The sequence below is a fragment of the Drosophila ananassae genome, chromosome 2R (assembly GCF_017639315.1).
Source record: "Drosophila ananassae strain 14024-0371.13 chromosome 2R, ASM1763931v2, whole genome shotgun sequence".
Classification (NCBI taxonomy): domain Eukaryota; kingdom Metazoa; phylum Arthropoda; class Insecta; order Diptera; family Drosophilidae; genus Drosophila; species Drosophila ananassae.
Window position 1 is genome coordinate 14,647,900 of NC_057928.1, and position 24,673 is coordinate 14,672,572.

The window sequence follows — 24,673 nt, forward strand, 5'->3', positions numbered from 1 at the left end:
CCCAGTTTTTATGAGCCACAATTTTCGTTTAGCAGTTTTAAAGTGAAGGATTTTGTCCAGAATTATTTCTGTTGGACTACTATAATAATATTTTAAAATCCTGAAATGCTATTTACAGCTTCAAGACTTGCTCAAGGAATATCTCGTTACACTTTGTCATAAATTATTTGGCATTTATTTCTCAGACTCTACTAGACAACAAATCAAGTTATTAACAGTGGCAATCAATATTTAGATGTAAAATGTATACAAGTTTAACAAGCCTTTTGTTACTTATTGGTTAGAACCAGAAATATGAAAAAGTAGTCCAAAAAAGATTTGCATCTCTGAACGAAAATAAATTTTGTGTGCGAAATTCCCGGAGACGGAAATATGCAAGTTATGTGACTAGATCAGGGGGCTACAAGGGGTATAAAGTAGAGGAAACCCAAATGCCGTAAGCCCCGGAAAATGCATTCCTCCTCTCCACACTCCACGCCCCATATGTTGGCACAGAGTTATGGCCATTTAAAGTTGATTTTCTTGTTGTCATAGTGGGTTTTTCTCATATTTTTTTTCTCCATCCCATTTTTTTTTAGTTTCTTGTAAATAGTTGTTTCCTCTGGATAACTCTGCAGCAGGGATAGAATGAAAAATGCATCTCAAATGTATCAGATGACACAATATTTTTGAGAAATGCCCGTCCGAGTGCCGGCAAGGATGCGCAACACTTTGGCCTGCATAGTGTTTTATTTTTTGAGGATTTTTGGGTGCATCTCGCAGATACACAAATATCAATTTCAAGTGCGTAAACCTCACTAAAAGGTTCCACTTACGCCAGGACATGTCTGCGGCCCATAAATATGCCCCCGGGGGAGTACCAACTATATTGTTTTTATAGCGACTTAATTATGCCAGAGCACTTGACACTGACTTTTGCCGGCTCTGGTACTAGTCTTAGGATTTCGGGACTAAAACTACTTTTATGGGCGGCAGCATTTCCAGGGGACGTGCGGCCCGTCCGGCGGATGAGTGGCGATTGCCAGAGAGTATCTCTCGGATCGTTCTGTGGCCGGGCATAGCCAGATAAATGAGTGGAGTTGCTTTGAGTGAAACTCGCCGGAGAGCGTGTATCTTTGTATCTCTCAGAACCAGTTTTCGTCGCTCTACCTGCTGGCTTCGGCTTATCTGGGAGCGCTCGCAAGGCCGATGATGTGCCTCTTTTGTTCTCCGGCGAGGCAAATGCAGCTGCCATCCACCACCACCGCTCTCAACCGCCCGGCCTGCCTGCCTGCCACAGAACCACCCGCCGTTCAGCCGACCATCCGAGCGGCCAGCCGAGGTATCGTCATTGCGACTCTGGAGTCTTAAAATCAGTGTAGTTCGTTGCCTCGTCGTGAGCGGTTGTCTGCCTCAAACTGAAAGCCAGATCCAATCCCGACTTGAGTTCCCGAGTTGAAATTTGAAAACAACGTAACATCTCTAACTCTAACAACAACTTGAAGCGTGCAGCCAAAGCGAACCTCTGGATTATCGCGCACGTTTTTCAAACAATCATTTAACAAAAACAGCACACATCAAACATCCAAAACAAAACAAGATTTTATTTTTGCCAAAAATACACACAATTGTTTAAAATTGGCTAAATGTGACAAAACATATAATTGTTTAAAATACAACCAATTCGAAAAAGTGAAACAGTGAAATTTCTGAAACTCAAAAACCAAAAACACACAAAACTCAAACGAAAATCACACAATTTTTAAGTTCAGTTCTTCATCGCACATCGATCTGCAGAAAAGTTGAAATTGTTGCTGTGCAATCTCCAAAGACACACAAAAAGGTAAGTTTCTGTGAAAAGTTTCAAACAGAAAATGAAAAGTGGAAAATGCTGAAAATTAGGAAACAAATGCAAGTTTTAAATAAAAAGTAACTAAAAATTAAAGTTTGAAAGAATAGGTGCAATTGTTCGAGAATGAAACTATAGAACCTGGGATATGTTTCTAAAAATGTTAAAATTTAACTCGAAAAAGTAGAACAAATGTCAGATGACCGAAATAGAAAATTCATAAATTAAAATAGCAAAATATTTATCATAGAGTAGAACTCTCTCAGAAATAGAACTAGAATGAATTTTAATCAGTGGAAATAGTTTCACAAAAATAGCCTAATTAACTGAACTCAACTCTCCCGATGGCATAGACTAATTTTGAAAATTTCCCTCGTTTGTCTACCCGCAGCACTATGGAATACTGAGAACACCCGGAGCCTCAAAGAACTTGCAGCGAAATCAAGCAGCACAGAGCTAACAAAAGCAAAAACGCAACAAAATCTGAAAAAAGACCCCAAGATGCAAGGGCACAAGATGATTGCTCTGGTGGCCATCTGGTGTATGGTGGTCGGCCTGGGAGTGGAGCCTGCGGCGGGTTTGGCCAACTGCCCGCCGGGATGCCAGTGCGATGACAACACCCTGGTGGTGCAGTGCGGCGAGGGGCAGCTGGACGTGCTCCCCATTGCCCTGAATCCGTCCATCCAGCGACTGGTGATCAAGAGCAACAAGATCAAGACCATCGACTCGTCGATCCAGTTCTACGCGGAGCTGACCTTCCTCGATCTCTCCTCCAATCATTTGATGACCATTCCTCAGCGCACCTTTGCCTACCAAAAGAAGCTGCAGGAGGTCCATCTCAACCACAACAAGATCGGCCAGATCAGCAACAAGACTTTCATCGGTCTCTCGGCTGTCACGGTGTTGAATCTGCGTGGCAACCAGATCTCCGAGCTGCACCAGGGCACCTTCTCGCCTCTGCTGAAGATCGAGGAGCTGAACCTAGGCGAGAACCGCATCGGTTATCTGGACCCCAAGGCCTTCGATGGACTGACGCAGTTGCGCATCCTCTACCTGGACGACAACGCCCTGACCTCTGTTCCGGATCCCGTCATCTTCCAGGCCATGCCCAGTCTGGCTGAACTCTTCCTGGGCATGAACACCCTGCAGACCATTCAGTCGGGCGCCTTCCAGGACCTGAAGGGTCTCACCCGATTGGAGCTCAAGGGCGCCAGCCTGCGCAACATCTCCCACGACAGCTTCCTCGGCTTGGAGGAGCTCCGTATCCTGGATCTTTCCGACAACCGACTACCCCGCATTCCGTCCGCGGGCCTCAGCCAGCTGGTTCGTCTGGAGGAGTTGTCCCTCGGCCAGAATGACTTCGAAGTGATCAGCGAAGGCGCATTTGTGGGCCTGAAGCAGCTGAAGCGTCTGGATGTGAACGGAGCACTGAAACTGAAGCGCGTGATGACCGGAGCCTTTGGCTCGAATGGCAACCTGGAGTACCTGGATCTCTCCTCCAACAAAATGCTCGTGGAAGTCCAGGAGGGTGCGCTGAGCGGTCTGCCCCATCTGCGTCATGTGATCCTGAAGGCCAATGCCCTGACTTCGCTGGCCGAAGGTCTGTTCCCCTGGAAGGATCTGCTTACCCTGGATCTGACTGAGAACCCTCTCTCCTGCGACTGCCGGGTGATGTGGCTGCGCAATCTTCTGGTGGCCAAGAACTCCAGCCAGGAAGATGTTCCCGAGCTGCGTTGCGAGTTCCCCGAGCGTCTGCGTGGCGAGTCCCTGAAGCACCTCAACCCGACCCTGATGGGCTGCTCCCACACCGATCCCCGCAAGCAGGCCTTGATCGGAGCACTGTTGGTGGGTTCGGCGGCCACCATTACTGCCATGGCTTTGGTCCTGTACCGTTGCCGGCACAAGATCCGCGAGACCCTCAAGGGCAACCCCCTGTGGGGCAACTCGGCGTTGGGACGCAAGGAGCGCGAATACCAGAAGACCTTCTGCGATGAGGACTACATGTCGCGTCACCAGCACCACCCCTGCTCCCTGGGCATTCACTCCACCTTCCCGAACACCTACACAGCACCTCACCATCCTGCTGCCGGCCATCACTACGGAATGTGCCCCATGCCCGTGAATGACTTGGGTTCCATGGATCCCCAGCAGAAGTTCCAGCAGCTGGCTGTTCCCACGGCTACCCTGGTCAGTGAGAAGAAGCTGAACAACAACAAGACTCTGGTCTCCCAAGGAGCCATCGACGACAGCGCCTCCTTTGTCCTGCACATGAAGTCGGCGACCATGGGACGCGGTGAGGGACACCAGCAGCCCAACAGCCAGCAGCAGTTGAATCACTACACCAAACCGCAGTTCCTCTCGGCCACGGCGGCAGTGGGCGATTCCTGCTACTCGTACGCGGATGTGCCCATGGTGCACGGTGGCGCCAACCAGCCCACCCTGCGCCTCACCCAGGAGCACTTCAAGCAGCGCGAAATGTACGAGCCGGAGGTCGGAAATGGCGAGATTCTGGATGCCAACTACATCTACAGCAACACCCACTACTCGGTGCCGCTGGAGCAGCTGGGACGCAGCAAGACACCCACTCCGCCACCACTGCCCCCGGCCCTGCCTCTCCGCAACGGCCTGTGCGCCACCACCGGACGAAGGTCCTTCCAGCAGAAATCCTCCCAGCATCACCAGCAGCAGCAGAACAACAACACCCTGCGCCAGTTCACGCACTGATCCTCGACCTACCGACGCAGGCAGCTGAGTATCTTTGCTTAGCCCCCTGCTGCCCCCCACTGTGATGCCTGGTCCTGCCCCACCCTCACATCCTGCCCCATCCACATTCACCCCAACAAGGATATAGCTAGGACTAAGGTTTAGAGTTGTAAGACAGAGAACATTGTATATATTGAGAACCTTTCCGCACTATTTTCAAGCCACACCTGAAAGATCTCTACTTCTATCAGCACTTTCTCACTCTTTAACTTCCCTTCCCGAAAATAGAACATCATTAGCGGCTAAGATACAAAAATTGTAAATTATATTTAAGTGTTTAGATAAACTAAAGACAACAAACAAGCACTGAGAGTCATTGTAAGCTTAGTTTTAAATTATTTAATTTATTGTTAAATGCAAAATCGAATCAAATGCAAACAAACTATTTATGTATTAGTTAGACAACAAGAAATTATTCAAATTTAAGAAAAACAAGAAAAATATCGTCAAAGAACAAGAATTATACGCAATGAAAGAAAAAACTAATTTGAAAACAAAAATTTCAACTGTGTCTTTATTTGCGATTCCCCAGCATATTTTTCCCGCAGCTGAAAATTTGTCTTTAATTAAACATTTTCATCTTTTCCTTTTGAACTCCCAGTGTCGTCTCCCAGCCGACATTTTCACTTTTTTTCCGCCACAACCCAGGCTGCCAACGGGCTGCCACCTAGCTTCCACCAGCAGCAGCAGCACCGGCTCAAAAGTTTTGACTTTCAATTCAATTAAAAGTAAGTTGAGAGCATGGAAAAAATGCGGCAGCAAAATTAATATACTATTATTTAATAGTAACAAGCTTGAAAACTTTTTTTTGCCGACCCAAGTCAAGCAGAGCGTGGCAGCGGCACAAGTACTAGTGCCACATGCAACCAAACCAACCACCAAGTCGGGGTAGCAAGCATACATAATTTTCAACTTGCGGGCCACATGTGAGAGTGTTGCAAGTTGCTGAGTTGCTACTACTACCCCTTCATTGTCACCTGCAACCTGCAGGTGTCGCCTGGCGGACCAGAAAGTTGCAAACTCACTATGCCCCCTGGGAACCCATGAACTATATAGTATGTACCCATGTACTCTCATATCTAGTATTGCCAGAGACCATGGCTTGTTTTCTCGATGCTCAATTTCAAGCCAAATCGAAACCTATTTAGACAATTACAATAAAAAATAGAAATCACTGCGAGCGAGCAATGTACGGTAATAACAATAAATAAATAACAAAGGCAAATAGCGGCCCAGAACCAGCTGAGATGAAAGAAAACTGAAGAACTGATGGGGCAATGTAGGCATGGGGCATGGGGCAGGTATCCAATAAAAAACCTCAACCAGAATCCATCATCAAATTTCGATTAAAAGGCTCCAGAAAGCGAGCAAGAGAGTTGAGAGTCATTCGCACTATTCAAGCTTCATTAGGAGGCAAAGTAACGAAAACATTTTGATTTCGATCATTACAATTTCCTTTCATGGGGCCCCCAGTTGAGTGAAAGAGCTACCGAAGAGGGGCCGCGCCAAGGGTTAGTGGATCAAGCCGTCCGTCTACCATCTACCAAAAGCGAATGTAATCATTAATTCGCCGCACAGCACAGATACACCGATACATATACAGCTTGATATACAGATACATGTACATCCGTGCAGATACCAGATACCAGATACCAGGCCAAGATACATTTACAGATTGTGTGGACTGCGCGTTTCATTCTGACAGACCCAAAGGCAATAATTATCGAACCGAAAGCCGGCTTTCGGCCTGGTCCAGATACTGAACAGCTTTGTGAAGCTAAACCCGAATCTGAACCTGAATCTCGGACTGAGCTGAGATTGGCCTGCTGCTGCTGGGGCTGCTGCTGATTGTATGATGACCATGTTGAAAATGCTCATTAAAGGTACTTCAGAAATAAAAGCATTTCACAATTGTTCCAAAAGCGAGAGCTCTTCTCGGCCCAGGTTTAGAGTTCAGCGAGATTGAGATTTTGTTTTCGATTCGGCCCGCCATTTATCAGATGTTGTTATCTATATAGCTGACTTTTGGTCTTGGCTCGAAGCTCAATTAACGTGGTCTTGAATGTCTCTGGGAGGTCACTTGGGGGCGCAACCGATAAGTTTTCTAAGTCAAGAGGGCGAGAGAGAGTGTCTGCCACAGAAAGAGTATCTACACATTAGTCTTTGAATTCTGAAAGAAATTACAATTATAACCTAATTTTGTGGGTATTATATATTGTGGGAGTAATATAGAAAGTCTTGTAATCGATTCAAAACTTTTTTCTTAAGATAATATCTTCTTAACAATGAAACAGATTAACGCTTGCTAATCTCTGACTTAAGTTAGTACGGTCCAAGAGACACTTATCACCTTATTTAGTCATGGTCGGTAATAAAACCCGCCTGGCTAACAGGTAACCCCTGAAACTTAAGCCCGGGGCGTGAAGACACCGAGCCGCAGATCACCCTACCTCCTCCCAAAAAAAAGGCAACTCGTAAAATGCCCAGAGACAGTTTCCATTTGACAAAAATTTTTGTGTGTGGATCTTTGGGTTTTTTGTTACACCTTACAATGGCCCATAGCCCAGACAAGGTCTGGATGGCTTGGACCCATGCCGAGTGCTGTGAAATTTCCCAACAATAACCTGGACACAATTGTCCCGCTGAGTTGAGCGGAGTGGAGCGGGTACGGGAACGGGACGGACCGTGACGCTTGTCTCAAGCTGTGAGCGGTATGCTCCGGTCTTGATTCTTTTGCTCACATTAATTTCTCATCATTTGGCATTGGGCATCAGAACAAGGGAGTCTTGGACAGGGACCTGGGACTACCAACTGCGTATTAATGGAAATGTTATAAGAGATTAACAGGCAACCAGGCACTCAGATACAAAGGTGCCCAAGAACACAAGATACAATTGCAACTGTTTTTGTGTGCGCCCTTCGAGATTTAATGCGAATTTTTATGCCCAACCATATACAAATGCAATTTTAAGATACCAAATCGGGAGGGAAAGGGCCTCAAACTGGCACTACTGGGGCGTGATCTACCTAAACTACAACTCATTACGGTCAATCATTTAAAGTCGATGTAGATTTTCGATTCCGAACGACCTTCGCTCTCTTTTCGAATTTTTTCCATTATATTTAATGAATTGTGCAAGACTTTCCCAACAATCGAGTAATCAATCTGACAGGCTACCGCGTTTGTAGGCAATTGTTTACCTCGAAGGGAGTTTGAAATGAGGTTAGATGGGGAAACCTATTAGAGGTAGAAAACGGTTTAAGGTTGCAACAATGTTTGCAAAGATAAGAAAGAGATCTACAAAAGATCGGATAACTATATCGGATGACAAGGATTCTAGATTTTTAATAATTTATGGGAAAATAAAATGAGCAAGACAAGGTTTTAAGTCACTTTCCATAGCATTTATACTTTTAATTATGTATTTAAAATTAATGAAATATTTTTATCTGCTTGCAGCTGACTCCAAACTTATTAAGCCAATCTACCTCAGTTTGGGGCTTTTTTCTTTTACTGGCCCCGCCTGATATGTTGCACACTTAAAATAGATTACTTTTTTCCACAAGTGCCGGCACTTATGAATGCAATTTCTGTTCAACAAAAATCGCGGGAAAGGGAAAAATCATGCGGAAAGCAGCCAGAGAGCTGCAGAACTCAAGCGACAGCATTTTTAATTAAATAATTATAATAATTGTTGTTGTAGCTTAAGAAGATTTTCATTTTCATTTTCAGTTTTATTTTTTACCCTATTTTTTTATACTTTTTTTCACACATCTCGAATGTGAGAAGGACGTATAAAAATTAAAAAATATATATACTCGTTTGTGGGCGTGTCTGTATATATAATTATGTCAAAATATAAGACCCACAAAGTAAACGAATTTTCACAACAGCGTTGGGAACTGCTAGGGAGTACGATGTGTGTGAGTATGGTTTGTTGGTGCAACAGAATGCGGCAAGAGAGTTCGAAACTTTCGCAAAAATATTTTGAAATAAAATTAAAATGGAAAACTTTAAAAAATGAATTGGTTTATTGGGGAACTTATGTATTCCCTTCCACAAAGAAACGTTTTAAGGAATTATTTTTCCAACTTATTAAAGGAAAGATATTATAAAATTATAAAATAAAATAAATATTATAAAATAAATATATTTGATCAAAAAACTATTTCTTTCCTTGCTTGAAATATTTCCAGGAATACCTGATAGTTAAAAAAAGTTGAAAAGAGTATCATGATGATGCAGAAATCATGCACAGACATATACCCTTTGGTCCGAGTGGGTAAATAAAATAAATTCACCCCCAACCAGCCCCGACCCCATTAAGGGGCAGCAACGGTGGCAAGTTGCAACCCCAACGACTGACAAACAGTAAACAGAAATCGTGGAAACGGACAACACGCCGGAAACTCATGTTCCACAGACACCTGGACGCATTTCTGAATCGTCCAGGGCTACCTCCGACCATAATGTTAAATTGTTTTTCAATTATTTTATAGGTTATGGTAATATTTATTTTAATTAAAAACAAATACGCACTACAGCAGCAGCAGCCGGATCAGAACTCTGAACATTGAGCCCCAAGCCTTGACTGTTTTTGATCGTTTTCTGGATAGTTTTTTGGGGTGTAGTTGGCTGTCGGCGATGGTGCAAAAACTGGAATCATTCGCATTATTTAAGGTCCTGAAAAAATTGTGGAAAAACAATGCCAAAATATCCCACCAGTTGATGGTTTTTTTTAGCCAGTTTCAACGAACTTTTATCTATCTGCAATACAAGCAGAATTTCCTGAATATGTCACTATATAGTTTGTTTAATTATTTTCTTTGTTATTTGGAATAAAATATTTATACTCTTTGTTCAATTACCAAAATTATAGCAACATAAAGTTTTATATACAAATTTTCAAAAACATAAAGTAATTAAAAAACCCGGAGCCCACACTTTCTCGTACAAATTATCATAAAGAAGGTAATTTTCTATCATTTAAGAGGATTCGTGTGCGAAAATTTTAAACTCACCAGCCCGTTGCAAAGTTCAGGTCCTGCCATATGCAACAGAAACTCATCGCCGAAAAATAAAAAAAAATAAAATACACACACCATGCACCATGCACCGTGCAACTCCATCCACACATTTTGTGGCGTGTGTTGGTAGCATTAGGAGAAATTGCAATTAAAACTCATTTTCGTTGAAAACGCAATTTTCCAGCGTGAATTTCATTTGGTGAACAAAGTTTTTCCCTCCAAACTGATGATAAACCGAAATGAATTTTAAACAGTATTCATTGAGGCATTATCCAGGAGATGGCTGGGGAACTGGGGATATGCTCTCCCCCGATCATAGACCAAGTTGCGTAATATCCTACAAATGGGTGATTTGGCTCTAAAAAGTTAAGAGGTTAATGGTTTTGGATTTTGCTAAATAACACAGGTTGTAACTTTGTGGCCTAGAATTTTTTATTTACGATATCTTACTCTTTTGAGTATAGATTTGAAATATTTCTAGTTTTCGGAAGCGTATCCTCTATTGGTTCTCGAAACTTTTGTCGATTTAGTGATGCATCATTTCTCGTCTTTGTGTGTTTTCGATGGGGGTCCTGGCACCTCGCTGCAGTATTTTGAATTTTCGAATGCATCTGAATGAATTTCAATAATAGAAAATAGCTGGCCCGCTCCAGAGCAACGACCTATTACCCCGCTAACCCGCCACCACCTTCCACTTTTCCCCTCCTCACTTGTTAGCCAAATTCAATTATGAGTGGGCTCTCTATTCTGTCTAAACTCCAACACCTCCTCTGCTATTTTCGGGCCGTACTTTGTTGATTGACGAGTCCATTTTTGGGAAATGCAGTGCGAATTGTTTGGCTGTTATCTCGGCAGCAGCTATCCACCTTTCAGTGTGCAACACGGATGCATGCCACCGTTGAATGCCACGCCCCAGTCGTGACCGCTGATGCTGTGATGAGTTTTTAAATTTGTTATTAAACGTTTTTGGCCGATTTGAATTTAGATGAAATTGCAATGTTCCCCCGTTCCTGTCCGACCTCTGATTTTTCATTTGTGGCGAAAAGTCAGGGGCAGATTTGGGGTTCCGACCCCGACTGACCTCTCCATTTTGACGTTTCGAATTCTATAAATTTGCTATTTTGTTTGGCCGCTCTATTGGACGCATATTGGCAAATTGAGTTTTGTGCGGCTTGAATGAACTCATGCCAACTTTGTTACCATGCCCCATGACCATGCCACAAACTACTCTCCATTTGTTTGATTTGCTCAGTTTACCTCTCTTTTCCGCAGTGTCTCTATAAGGCCTTTGGCAAATATCATTAAAATATTGTTGAAACAATTCTTCGTGTTTGACGCGGTTGTTGATTGAATTTCGAAATTGCCTTTATGAATATTGAAACTATTTTTACGAGAACAACAGTGAATATTAGATTTCAGTTTTAAACTTCAAATAAGTATTTAAAAAGCCCCTAAAAGCCAACTTAATTTGTAAAGTTAATAAGCCTAACTTAACCGGATAAATCAAAGCAACCTGTAAACCTTCAAAATAGCCAAAGACCCTTTAATTATCATTTCAAAATGCCTAACACTTCCAACAGATCAACAAATTAATTGCCCTGCCAAGAATTCCAACGAACCAGAGACCCAAAAAAGAAACCAAAACTGCTTTGACAAAAGCCGACCACCAATTTTTTAAAATGTATTTAAAAATCAATAGAATAACATTTATTTAAGCCAAGAAAAGCCCAATCGAAGCTTCATTATCTTGCCAAAAAAAATGGGGGAGAAGTATAATAAAGAGTCTCTAGAAGAAACAGCGTGACAGATTATGCAAACTAATTACACAAAATTAGTTGAGATTTATGTCCAACAAAAAAATATAGAAGAGTTCCAAAAAGCCCCAAAGAGTTTACGAATCCCTGGGCCATATTTATTAATCAATTGAATTTTTGCCGCTCGGCGTGAGCCCGAAATTTCTCAAGAGTTGGAGAACCCGAGAGCCCCAAACCCGTTTGACAAATAGTGTGACATAATCGGGAAGGGAAGGGCGAAATGCAAAGGAGAAGGGTCAGGTTTGGAGTCTTCACTATGGACTCCCTTTTGGTGCCTTACAAATTTGTATGATGTAGAGCTTAATTGGTGATTAACCACCTGTAGATCGGACTGCATTTCCACGGACTCAGCTTCGAGCTGAGTTGGAGAAAGATCTGAGAGTCGTGGTAAAAGTCGTGCTAGTGTCGGGCCCCCAAATGAAGACGATGCTTAGTATGCCATGTCTCTGGATCGAAACTCCAACAAACTAACCAACCACCAGACCAAACCAACTAAGCAACCCATTCTCCCTGAGCGAAGCAAATGTCACTGCCGGACTAGTTCTCCAACAGAACAAGATTTATGGTTTACAAGTCTTCTCTGGCCTGTTGTTGCTGTCAGCGGCAGAAAAATTAAGAGGGACCGGGAACGAGAACGGGACTGGGGCTGGAACCAGGAAGGGGGTTGAATTTTCCAAGGAACTTGCTGCACTTTGGGAAAATAATTCATTTCGATTTGTCAATGAAGCGCCTAGATTATCTCTCTATTAATTATCGTTTATGGTTTGTTTGTTCGTTAGTTCGTTATTCGGGGCTTGGTTCTTCGCCTCTTGGTCTTATCTATGGGGGCGTCAAAGAACACGCTCTGTCTAAAAAACATTTCCCATGAACTCTTCCAGCCGAGATACCAGATACCAGGCCCACAGTTTGCTCTATATCACCTGGCCTTTGGTTTTTCCTCATCAAAACGAAAAGCAAATTGCCCAGACCAAATATTGTGGCAGTCTCAATTGAGATCTATCTACATACCTTCCATTTTTACCATTTTTGGTCTCCACTATTAGAATGCTAATATAAACATGAAAACTGAAACTTATTACAAAACCCATTAGTTTCTCTGGTCTTTATACTTGGTTTACTTTTTATGTTTGGGATGGATACATAGTGTGCCTATCGAAAAGATTATAAAGTTTGAGGTATTGGGAAATATTTTATACTCTATCAGTTTTAAAATTAAAATTATTAACTGTTCCTAAGAATAGTATTTATTTGACAACTTTAAGGTTCACTAATATCACAAAAAACTATGAAGAATTTTTCTATTCTCTCTATTTAAGTAGTAGATACATACAAAGAATTATTTTTTTCTTTACTTTCTTGCTTGAGAAGAGTATCTGATATCCTGTTTTTCATATCCTATTAGACTATCCCCTTCCTTGGATTTCTTTTTCGTATGCGGTTGCATGTGAACCGAAGCCCGTTGGCGCTTTTCCTGGGTTTTCCTCCGCTATCCGAACGACCAATCAATGCCAAACTGATGATGTTAATCTGACTGGCCCTGCCACGGCTATAGCTACTGGCACGCCCCCTTCAGCTGCAAGCTGGAAGCTGGAAGCTGGCCCACCATTTACCCTTAAGTTAAAATTCATTTGAATATACAACATCCTATTTCAATTTAAATTCAAATCCGCAAACATTTGCCACGAACATTGCCAAGTCCAGGGAAAACTGACATGAGCCACGCCCCCAAAAAGAAGGTGGCGGAGCAGTGGGGGGGACATATCAAGAGTATACCATCGTCATGCTCCATCCTCCTGCTTCAGTTTCAGTTCCAGTTCCTGGCTCCATCTCCGTCTCCTTTTCCTGCTCCTGCTCTCGTGGACCTTGTCGCCGTGGCTGTCGTGGACGCTGGCAAATGCCACTTACTCCAAAGTGCCGTAACGATTAACATCTACGACCTGATGGGCGAGGAGTGAGATGGGGAAGGAGGAGGAGGACGGGAAATGGGAAAGGAGCTGTGGCAGCTACTGCTCCACATGACCAGGCCACCTACCGTTATGTATCCTCCTTGTCCTCCACCTCCTTTTCGATTCGCTTTGCCACTTTGTAGTGTATCTTTTGCATATCGCTGGCCATGTATCTTCAAGTATGAGTATCTGCGACACCAAAACTGCAGAACCAATTTAAAATACGTTTCGGAAAACATTCCGCAGATAGTTGTACACCAAATTGGAAGCAGCTCAAAAAAAGCAGCTCAAAAACACATTTTGTCATTTAATTAAACGTTTTTCCCGGTTAGCTAACTACTTTATGGCGTGAGAGCTTGGATTTTTATAGAGTTTTCTTATGCGAGAAAAATAATATTTAAAGTTAAGTATGGAATATTTATGCTCCCCCACCTGTTATTTGAAAACCTAAACCCAAAGGCAATCTTAATAGCTGACATTAATGCCAATATTTGCGCTGTCTGGGCCATAAATCTTTGTCGACCTGAAATAAATTAAATTAAATTACATTTTATAAAAGTTTTTTTTCGGTTGGTTCGTCCTCAAAAACAATGCACCGATGCAATATGTATATATGTTATATTTTTATATGTTTGCATGGCAGAGAGCTTATCACGATCGGGAGACAAAAGGCACACAGATTTTTCTCCGCGGCCCCACTTATAAATTATTTAAATGGAAAAATAAAGCATCGAACCCCGGCCCCGGTCCTGGGTCCAGGCTGCAGAGATCCGGAGATCGCGACTGGACGCGGTCTGTTTGCAAATGCGGTCGAGTAGGAAATGTCATGAAAATGCTGCCCCGAAATCGATGCTGCTACGATACTCGGGGATACTTGGGATGGGATTGGAGTAGAAAAACACAAGTTCACAAATCGAACATGAACAAAGCAAGAAATGATAAGATCACGATTGTTCCTCGAGAGCCAAAGGAAAGTAGCAGGTACCACTTTTTCGCTGCACTGCATCTTGTGTCCAAAAAGCAAACATTTAATTGCGGGCCACGTTCTGCACGAATGGGAGGGGAGAGGGCAGGGGCTTGGCTGACCAACCGATCGACGACGGTCTGGTCTATATGCACTCACGTATGCAAAAGGAAAACTTTATCTGTCAGATTTGCGTGATAAGCTGGCCCAGAGAAGGAAGTGAAGGCCCGAATGCTCCCGACCAGGGATCGATCTTCTTTTTGGAGTGAAATATTGCAGGAGCATCTCCCTTCCTCCTGACCAAAGACTTCTGGCCAAATTGGCTGCCTGGTACACGCAAAGGGACGGTCGTTATGGGCCTGCCAATTGCTTTCGCTGCAATTGCTTTTTGGCTTTGGAATGGGCCAAGAATAAGTATGGGCCAAGAAATGTATGCATGTAGCTGGACAACAGGCTAGTTGAATTGGAAATAGTTGGCTCAAAAATGTAAGGAATGTTAAGAAATATTTTCCATATTCAATTGAGTTGGGCCTTTGATGAAGTGTAGATGGACTTTGGTCAATAGCCAGGTTAATAACAACCTTTTCTGTTTAATTTTAAATATTGCCTCCGAAATCTGTTGACAATATGTTTAAATTTCGCTTTGAAAGAACAAAGAACAACTTTATAAATTCCTTAATCCTTAATGGCGCCCTAGGCCTTGTCTAACTCAGTACAAATACAAGTTTCTCCCCCGGATTTTTTTTTGTTCTGGCCCTGCATTCGAATCGTAATGGGTCTCCATTACTTAATGCCAAAGCTCCTTTCCGAAGCATTTGACGATAAGAAGAACAAAGTTTTCGGCTTGGCTAGAAAATCTACAATTTCTGTTTGGCTTCGCTTTCCTTCTGCCACTTTCACCTAAAAGTTGACAAAAGTTCCCCCAAAAGAAATTGCAGTTAAAAAGAGGATGAAAGGCTGCCAGAGGAGGGGACTGCTGAAGGCGGCAAAGTGTGACAAAGTATCCACTGAAAAGTGGGGAGAATGTCTAGTGAAGTGTAGAATTTGATTGCAGTTCGGGATGTCTTTATGCGTAGCGCTTGCTACGCTTGCAAGTGTGTATGATGAGGAGCGTCTTTAGATTTGGAGCGATTGTCTTTTATGGCTTGGAAAATCAACTTTTGGCTAAGAACGCTTCGATGCGTTTTGATGCACATTGAAATAAACGTTGGCTTAAAGTCTGAGAGGCGTAAATTCACTTAAATTATGCGTAAAAGTCCAAGTTTTCCCCAACTCATCTCCACAATCTGCTGACTCATAGAGGGCGAGAGTGCGAGAGAGGCTTTCGGCATTCAGCTTTCAGCTTCCCAGTCTCCCTGGTGACCCACATTTACACGCTCGAATTGATTTCCTATGCTCAGCTTTGGCAATCAGCTTTGGCCAGCACACGCGGCGTATACGCAACGAGCTCGGCTCTTGCCTTGCCTGGCTCCGCAGGACTTCCAGGCTCCCCCATTCGCCATTTTTATTTGCTGTAAATCTGTAACGAAGGCACGCACTATTTTTCGGTATATTTATGCTGTGTTGGCGGTAACAACACCCCTCCTTCTGCCACTCTGTATCTAACCCATGATCCCTTGTCGAGGACCTTTTCGGTTTTGATAATTTAATGCCTGTTTGAGTTAAGACAGTGGGTATCCCTTTTCGGCCCGGGCCATGATTCCTCATGAGTTGTTTTCTGCTTTTCGCCACATCCATAAACTACAATATTTAATTGGACCGAAGCCTTTTTGCCTAGACACGTTCCTTGGCTTTTCTCCTTTTTTTTGGCCGCTGGTTTGTATTTTTTTTTTTTTGCATATTTAATGCAATTACCAAAAGGTTCTCCCATTGGAATTGGCCTCTCCAGAGTCAGAAGAAAGGTCATGGAAATTGATTTAGTTGACAGCACAGAGGCAGCATTGGAATAGGGATCCGACACCTTCGAGGTGCTATTGATAGGCCATAAAAATTGGAGGCCAAAAGAAAGTCAAACAATTTACACTTTTCGTTCCAATCCGAAGACCCTCACACAGGTATTTCATTCTAATCCTAACTGAAGTAGGAAAAAAACTTGGAGTTAAGTTATTTGTTTCACAAACTAATTTCCAACACTGGTGCTAATCTCAATCCCAACTTTTATTTTATTTAATTCTGATGCCCTGCTCCACCGGCAATGATAAACAAAACTGAGAGCAGCTCCCTCCAACTTTATTCAGCTCGTCAGGCGTAAGTTTATGTGTTGCCGCGAAATCTCAAAACAATCAAAGTACGGGGAGCAAAAATTGTCGAGTGGCATGGGGCGGTATGTGGATGGGTGGGTGTTACCATACCAAACCAAAAAAACAAAAAAAAGGGACCAAAGTCAAATAATATCCCGTCGACTGAAGGCAGGCAGCTTCTGTTGCTATTTCACTTCGCGTGGGCGTTGATGTTTGCTCTCCGAAAACAACAAAATCAACAACAACAGCGGCAGCGGCAACGGCGGCAACTTCAACTTTAGTGCGAAAACTTTTGCCACTTAACTTTTGTGAATGCATCGGTGGGGCATGGGTGTGGGTGTGGGTGGGAGGAAGGAAGTTATTTGGTCGGTGGAGAGTCAATCCCCAGATTCCGTCGGAACTGCCACTGGTACGGCACTGGCACTGGCAAAGCAATTAAAATTATTGCTGGGCGCAAAAAGTAATATTTTTCAAGTGCTAAATAAACACACTATAAAAATGCCAAAGTCGGCCGTCAGTCCTGGGGTTTTCCCCCGCATCTTCATCAGTAACCCCACCAGCACATTCATATATGTGGTGGTGGAGAAAAAAGTTGATTTACTGATATTTTTTTGAGATTTATTTACATATGCCAAGACGCGCTACGAAGAACTTTTTCTTCATCTGGAAAATGAGGGTGCAAGCCGCCTCAGTTGGAAATGAAAAAAAGCGGCTGGGAAACCCTTGAGAAGTTTCAGGGAGTTTCGGAACTGGGCTTGATTGCCTACTAGAGGAAGGATAAAGGGCCAAAATGCTGAAAGAAAAGGAAACTGAAACTGAAATGGTATAAATTGAGGATAAGAATCTTCTTCAAATTCGAAAAGATTAAAAGCTATTGATAGTGTTTTAGAACTCTCAAATACTATGCAGCAGTAACCACAAATATTTCTGTTTAAGAATAATTAGTAAGCATAAATATGTGAAATTAATAAAAACATTTTCTCCCACTTGGTTATTTACTGGAAATTTGCAAACTTGAACAAACCAACAAGCAATATAAAATCAACTTACACACCAGTGGCAAAGACATAATAATAAATTGAAAACCGAAATCGATTTAGTTGTAACCAAGTTTATGGTCATAGAAACTTAACCCACACACACCAAGGATATGGGCAAGTTGCAGGCTAAGTTGACCATAAAATTGCACACAAATTGCATCAAATATTTAGTTGGCCAAGCCGATGCACAGACAAATAACAGTGGCCGAGTGAATATACCTGAGCCAATAAATAAACAGCAAATATTTTATGCAAATTTTCAATTTAACACAGCATTAAATGCACATACACACGCTCCTGCCCACACACACCTGCCGTTGGGTCCTTGGAGGAGATCAATGTAAATTCCCTTGGCAGGACAAACAACAACACCTGACTGGGTGACCGAATGTGGATGGGTGTTTGTGTAAAATGCCTATAAACCGCATGTGATTCCCTGGAACGCTTCAACGTTTTGTGGTAATTTTCATAATTTACACAGATACGAGATGAGCAGAGCACACCTTTATGGTATTTGACTGTTGGGATTCCCCGACACAGGTGAGGCAGGCGAGTTGAACGTTATTGAGTTGGAAATCATTGAACATAACACAGGCCAACAGCAAAAAATCTCCACGCATAATTTTACCTGCTCCATAACCTTTAGGCTCCCCTGAACCAAAGTCCAGAACAAACATAGGTTCTATCACCCACCGTTTCCGCGGTACACCTAAGACAAGAAATTGATCAAATTTTACCATATATTGAATTATGTAGGCCGTGAAATGGCTACGACCATCATTGTTTCCAGTACATATCATTTTTGAAATGTATGTGTACCAACTAAAATTAAAAAGTGGTATCTAGCAGTTACCATATCTTTGGAATACTCATCCAAAGTTGAAATCTCAGATTTTCTACGTTAATTTTTTCCCTTCTATGATTTTTCCCCAAACATTTTTCTATGGAAGATTTTTATTTTCTTATTGAAATCAGTAGATCATACCATGTTTTAATTTTGGATTTAAGGAAAAACTCGAAATAATTTTATTGAATTTAATATAGGTGGTTCAACAATATTTTCTTTAATTAAATTGGAGTTTTTAATCTCATATTTTCAAAAAGTCATGGCTATCTACAACTTCTGTAAAGCTTTACTAAACAAGCTGAACCTGCAATAGATACGTTTTGAATATAGAAACAGTTTTAGATAGCCATGACTTTTTGAAAATATGAGATTAAAAACTCCAATTTAATTTAAGAAAATATTGTTGAACCACCTATATTAAATTCAATAAAATTATTTCGAGTTTTTCCTCGAAATCATAGTTGACCTGCATCAAATTGTAAACTGAAACTGAATCTAAAACACTTTTGATGAATTATGGAAATTTCGCTTTACACCTTGACTCCACCAGCAGCAGCTGCTTGGCAATTTGTCAAATAATTATATTTGATCAAAAATATCTTATCAATAGTTTGTTATTTCACGCCTTTCAAGTGCCTTTGAACCGGAAGACAACTAAGTCCAAGGTGTTTGATTGCCTTTGAGCTGGAAACTTTTCGGAGCTCATAACTTTGGCTTCCGAAAATGTACTTATTTACTTTTCCCGACTCATTAACTGTTGGAGCATCTTACCCTAAGGTCGAAACTTTTGCCCAGGATACTCCAGCCCCCACAACTAATAAACTTTTGGCTGGCAAAGTTCATTACCAAAAATTTATCTTGCAGCATCTTTTACTCATTTTCCACTCGTTTTGCCATATTTACGGAAGGTGACAGGCTCATGATTAATACGGGTGTGCTGGCTCCGGTGGATTGACAGCCAAAAGGTCCTTCAGCCTGTCATTAACCTGCCTCCGCACTCTCACCCACAACTTCAAAGCCAAATTCAAAGAGATTTAAACTAAAGTTTGACTTCGAAAAATTGACACTGACCGCCCCGATTATAGGTAGATTGTAATTTAAGATTTGAGTTCAAAGTTTGTGGCAGGGCTAGTTGATACTGTGTCATTAAAAATAAATAGAAAAGACTTTGATTAGCCTTGTGGGTAATGGCTTTATCAATCATTCATTGCAGATACTTTCATATTATAGAGAAGCGGAGTCCTTTAAACCCTTTTCCCAACCACACAACTTTGGTCACTGTGACACGCTCTGGACTGACTCACAAAAAACAAAAAGATGGGCTGCCTGGCTGGGTAAATATTTTACTTTCGCCTCTATCGATTGACCGACTTAAGTAAATACCCTAATTTAAACCGCATGATTGATTGCTGGCGCACAAGGACGTGCCGACTCAATACACGAAAGAAAGGGGACCGGAAACCATAGCCTACACTTCATTCTTGGGCTTGGGGCTTGGGCGTTAAAGTTGTCGCCTCTGCCCCTTTTTTTGGGGCGGAAGTAGTGGGTTTGTGGGTTTTCGGATCTGGAATGACTGGGCTGGCAAGTCATCTCATGGACATTGCACTTTGGCTTTGACCATCAAGATTTTGAGGGTATTGTGGCGGGAGTCCATTTTGGCACAAGGACTCGTCAAGCGATTTGCCAGCTTCCTGCAATACAAAAAAAGGAGGGAAAAAAGGAAAGGACAGGGGCTCATTTATAAAATCTCCCAGCTGGGTTGTTGCTGGCATTTGAAAATTGAACAAAGCCTCGGGGCCAGCACATGCAGGACCCAGGATACAGGACGCGCTAGTATTATGTATGAAAAATGAATGGCGCCTAGACGCAGAACGCAGGACGTAGGACGTAGGTCGCAGGATGTTGAGATGCCTTTATGGTAATCCAAGATGTTGCCCCTTTTTGCGGTTGACATGATTCACTTGGGCGATAAACCAAAGATGGCAAAAAGTCAGTCAAAGGCTCTACGACTAAAAGGGCTAAGTGTGTATGTGTGAGTGTGGAACACAAAGGACATTGGCGGCGACATTTTTTGGTAGCCTCTTTTGGCATATCATTTTGGGGCCATTTCCCGGCTGTCTGCCTTTTTTTAAAGCAATTTTCATCGTTTGAATAAACATTTCATTTAATTTCAGGACAAACAAAAAATAATAAAATAGACAAACAGGACTGAAAGGAGCTGAGCAAGGAGCAAGGATGCTGGGGGAAAATAATTTGGCCGACGGGCGCCGAAACTTTACGTGAACACGTAATGCTCTTTACGTTTTTTTTTTTGTTGTAAAACGCAGCAGCCGCACGCAACGCGAACATTTTTGTAATAAGAAATTCAATTTTCAGCAACATTAGAGGCCAAAAGTTGACTCCACAGTGACTACGTGTGCAACAGACCTCTCCTGGTCCTGGTCCTCCCCTCTAGTTTGTGTTGCAGCCACAGAAATTACACAATTCTGCATTCCTTCTTTGTTTGCACTTTGTGTGTGTTTTCTATGGATAAATTGCATACTTTTTCACTTTACTCTCGCCGGTTGAAATTAAAATGCAAAGTGAATTTATTGCAGTCCTCCTGGCTTCGTGTCCGGAAACTGAACAGGACTCAGTTGAACCGGAATCACAACTGCGTGCCGCACGCTCGCCGTTCTATGCAAATTTTCGAAAATATACCTGATATTGATAAGTCCTTGATAAGTCAGAAAATTTGCCTATCAGGATATACAGGACTTTTATGGGTTTTCCTAATTGTCAACGCTTTTCTTGATTTCCAACAAAGTGTATTTAAAACTCAGTTTCCTGGTTAAGGTTTATTAGATCTCCAAGATGGGTTTTGAAGTGTAGAACAAATACTAAGAACTATCAATAAAAAAAGTCTATTTCTAGATTTCCTAATTTTATTCCTTTTAAAAGACATATAGTAGCATGATTAACCGTCTAGGAAATTCGAAATATCCTCAACTTCCGAGGAAAGTGACAAAATGTTTTAATTTATTATTCAACTGATCAAGTATTTATTAGGATGCCCCAGGGCTGGGAGTGACACCAAGCAACAGCTACGTTAGACTCCTACCCCCAAAAAAAGACCAGCCACCCTTTCACTTGGCACACACTTTCACTTATTACCGTTTTCCGTCCGCCCCCGGGGGAGATGGCACCGCCCAAATGGCGGCCCAGCACGTGACCCCACTCCTCTCCTGAGGCTACCGGGGGCTCGGGCTTGGTCTTGGGCTTGGACTCGGGCGGTTTATCCCCCATTTGGACCGTATCTTTTTCGGCTTATCTGCTTGCCTTGCCACAGTGCCACCATGCCGCTTTGCCGCCTTGCTGCCTTGCCACTTGTGACGTGTCCCGATGTCGTTAAGTCGCGCGTGTCCCCAGAACCCTAGACGCGAGTCCCGGGTGCCTGCGTGCGAGCGGCGTTTTCACCTGTCACCAATATTTCATGCCCACTGTGCATTGTGCATTAGAATGACGCCGTAAACAGCTGCCCGTTCCCGCTAGCCCCTTTCTCTTTTCTTCTCTCTCCAGTCTGCTTTTCCCCGCCTCGGTCTTATAAACCATCCCCATAGCTTGCAGCGCCTGGAAAACTCGATCAGGTGGAACGTCGGCGTGCAACATTTGCCTCCAAGTCTTGCCTCCGTTTGCCAAACTCACTTTTTGTTAATTCGGTTTCATTTGTTTTGGGTTCTGAGCGGGATAGGGGTGTCAGGGATTAACATATATGGAAGGTGTTTAGAATATATATTTTATTTGTATTGTAATAGATAAATTGGTGGATTCATAAAAATTAGAATAAATGGGCTATAATATAAAGGGACTAGTTTTGAAAAGTTACAAGAACAAAGATAGTTTCAAGAGTCCTTTTATGAAAAGAAGAGTCAAGAAGTCTTGATTTTATATTCCTCTAAATATTTCTTTATATTTTATGATCATATATGGAAGAACTTCTCTGAGATATATTAAATAGTAATTCCAAATCCAGGGGCTTCAGGCAACAACCTATATGTCCTATCCTATCCTATTTTTTCCATTCTCACCTATAAATAAGAAACTATTTCCTAAGCTGCATACAATTAAAATTATCCTATCCAAAATATTTCTAAAAATAAAACCAAAATCCCCTTAAATTATAGCCAAACTGACAGCACTACTGCTGCAGACACATGTTTGTCCTGAGCCTGAGCCTAATTTTGGGTTGCGTGTGCACCATGCGTTGTGGCACGTCGCCTGCTACATACTTACATAGTTGCGTGCAGCAAAATAACTGCTTCGTGTTGGCAGCTCCACGGTTTTGTTGTTCTTGCTGCCCCTTATCATGGGCCCAAAAATTTCCATGGCAACAGCAACAACAACTACAAGTTGAAAACGCAATTTTCGGCTTTTGCATTACACGAAGTTACCCCATTGGAGTGAACGTGAATGGGTCTCCCTTTTGTTGCAGGGTGTCCCCGAGTACAATGCGGGTAATTTGAATGGGAACAGATGCAGAGAATCGATAATTATGTATTCGTGGATAATTATTGCATGCAGACATGTTTGGTCACTAAAAAGATACAAATATGATGGGATGTACTAACTCCTGAAATATATAGATATTGGACTGTGGACTGTCCTTTCATCCCAATGAAATTATTCCATTTAAAGTAGTTGCCTTAACTTTCCTTAGAAATTGATTTCCTTTAAAGATACCATAATTCTTGATATATAGACCTCCAACCTGCTAGACATCCCCTTGAAACATATCAATATACACCTGATTCGTTTTCTCCTTTTATTACCCTATGGCCAGGGAGTTTCAATTTAAAATTCATTGAAATTTCAAACGGTCCTAGCCGGCAGACACGTCGAACATGGAACACAAAAAGCTGCCTCGGGTTGTTTATAGGATTTGTCATACACAGAGGCGTAGAGACAGACCTACAGAGGGGGAGTCAAAAAAACACAAAAATAAAAAAGAGGAAAGAGGAAAGGAATCTCGTCACCGCGTCATAGTCATCACCCTGACGAAATCCCGGAACACAAAAGGGAGACAGGGTTGATTGCCTTTTACAGTTTGCATTCACACCCACCAGCCCGGCGAGGATATAAAGCCACCTACCTCCCACCACCCATCACCTACCACCACTCGCAACTCGTCCTTTGTCGCATCGCATCAATTAAAGCATTACAATGTCATAATCAAAATGACAAATAGAATTACGCACGATGGGAAAGGCAACAGCCGACAGGAGGACAAGACCAAGGGACTAACAGACTACAGGACTTCAGGACGACCTAGCTAACTCTGTTTGCGGTGGTTGATAGCCAGGCAATCCGATCACCCAACCCTGCCACCGTAGCATTTGATTCCAAACGGAATCGTTGACGGTTTTTTGTTTTTTTGGGACCACTTTCCCAATTGGACCGAGTGCCAGACACCTATTCAAATTAATCCTCTGTAAGCCGGCCGAGCAGCATCCACCATCCGTCCCGGGGAAGTTGCAAGGTGCAATGTGCCACGTCCCCTCGGGGGAAAGTGCCAGCCAATGTCATTTCTCCCTTTTCTTTGGCATGTCAAATGACGGTTATTACGGCGCATTATACCAATTGAGCGTGGAGTTAAAAAAGTCTTCTTAACAATTACCAAGCCCTGACAATAATGGATATAAAGTTTTTCAAGAGATACTTTGAGAGAGTTTTAAATACTCTATGGGGTAGCTTTATGTTTGAAACTTACCCAAATTTTTTATTTAAAAATATATATAATATAATTTAATTATATTTAAGAAACTGATACCCTGACAGATACTTCAGATTTCAAAACATTTGCAGCTTATATATGATTTTTAAAAGGCTGCTAAAAACAGACTGAAGAAAAGGTTTAATGTCGACCCCAAACCCCAATAAAAATTACCAATTATTGTGAAAATTTTCAAGAGTTTTCAAGAGTGGCGGGAAAACCAATTTCCACCAAAAAAAAGTTGTAATCACACTTTGGCACACGCTCATTCTCTCATTAAATATTCCCCAACCATCGCATTTTTTGTTTTGGATGTTTTCTTAATTTGCGTACAAATTATTTGTCAGAGGGTACGGCATAGAGGCCCCAGTGCCAGCTGCGCCAAAAAGTTAAGCAACCGAAAACTCACATCACAAGGAAAGTCTTTCTACTTTGACATTTCCTTGGGCTTATT

At 42.3% G+C, this 24,673-nt stretch overlaps 1 protein-coding gene across 1 annotated transcript; it reads left to right on the forward strand.

Moving 5' to 3' along the window:
- The first annotated feature begins 1,318 nt into the window (after window positions 1–1,318).
- On the forward strand, window positions 1,319–5,101 carry LOC6506667 (chaoptin). Its single transcript, XM_001957411.4, has 2 exons — window positions 1,319–1,822; window positions 2,220–5,101. The coding sequence occupies exon 2, from the start codon at window positions 2,330–2,332 to the stop codon at window positions 4,550–4,552; it is 2,223 nt and encodes a 740-aa protein (XP_001957447.3). The 5' UTR covers window positions 1,319–1,822; window positions 2,220–2,329; the 3' UTR covers window positions 4,553–5,101.
- The last annotated feature ends 19,572 nt before the right edge of the window (window positions 5,102–24,673 follow it).

What these genes read in the sequence shown, in the direction of transcription:
- LOC6506667 (XM_001957411.4), top strand. Translation starts at nt 2,330, where the DNA reads ATGCAAGGGCACAAGATGATTGCTCTGGTGGCCATCTGGTGTATGGTG.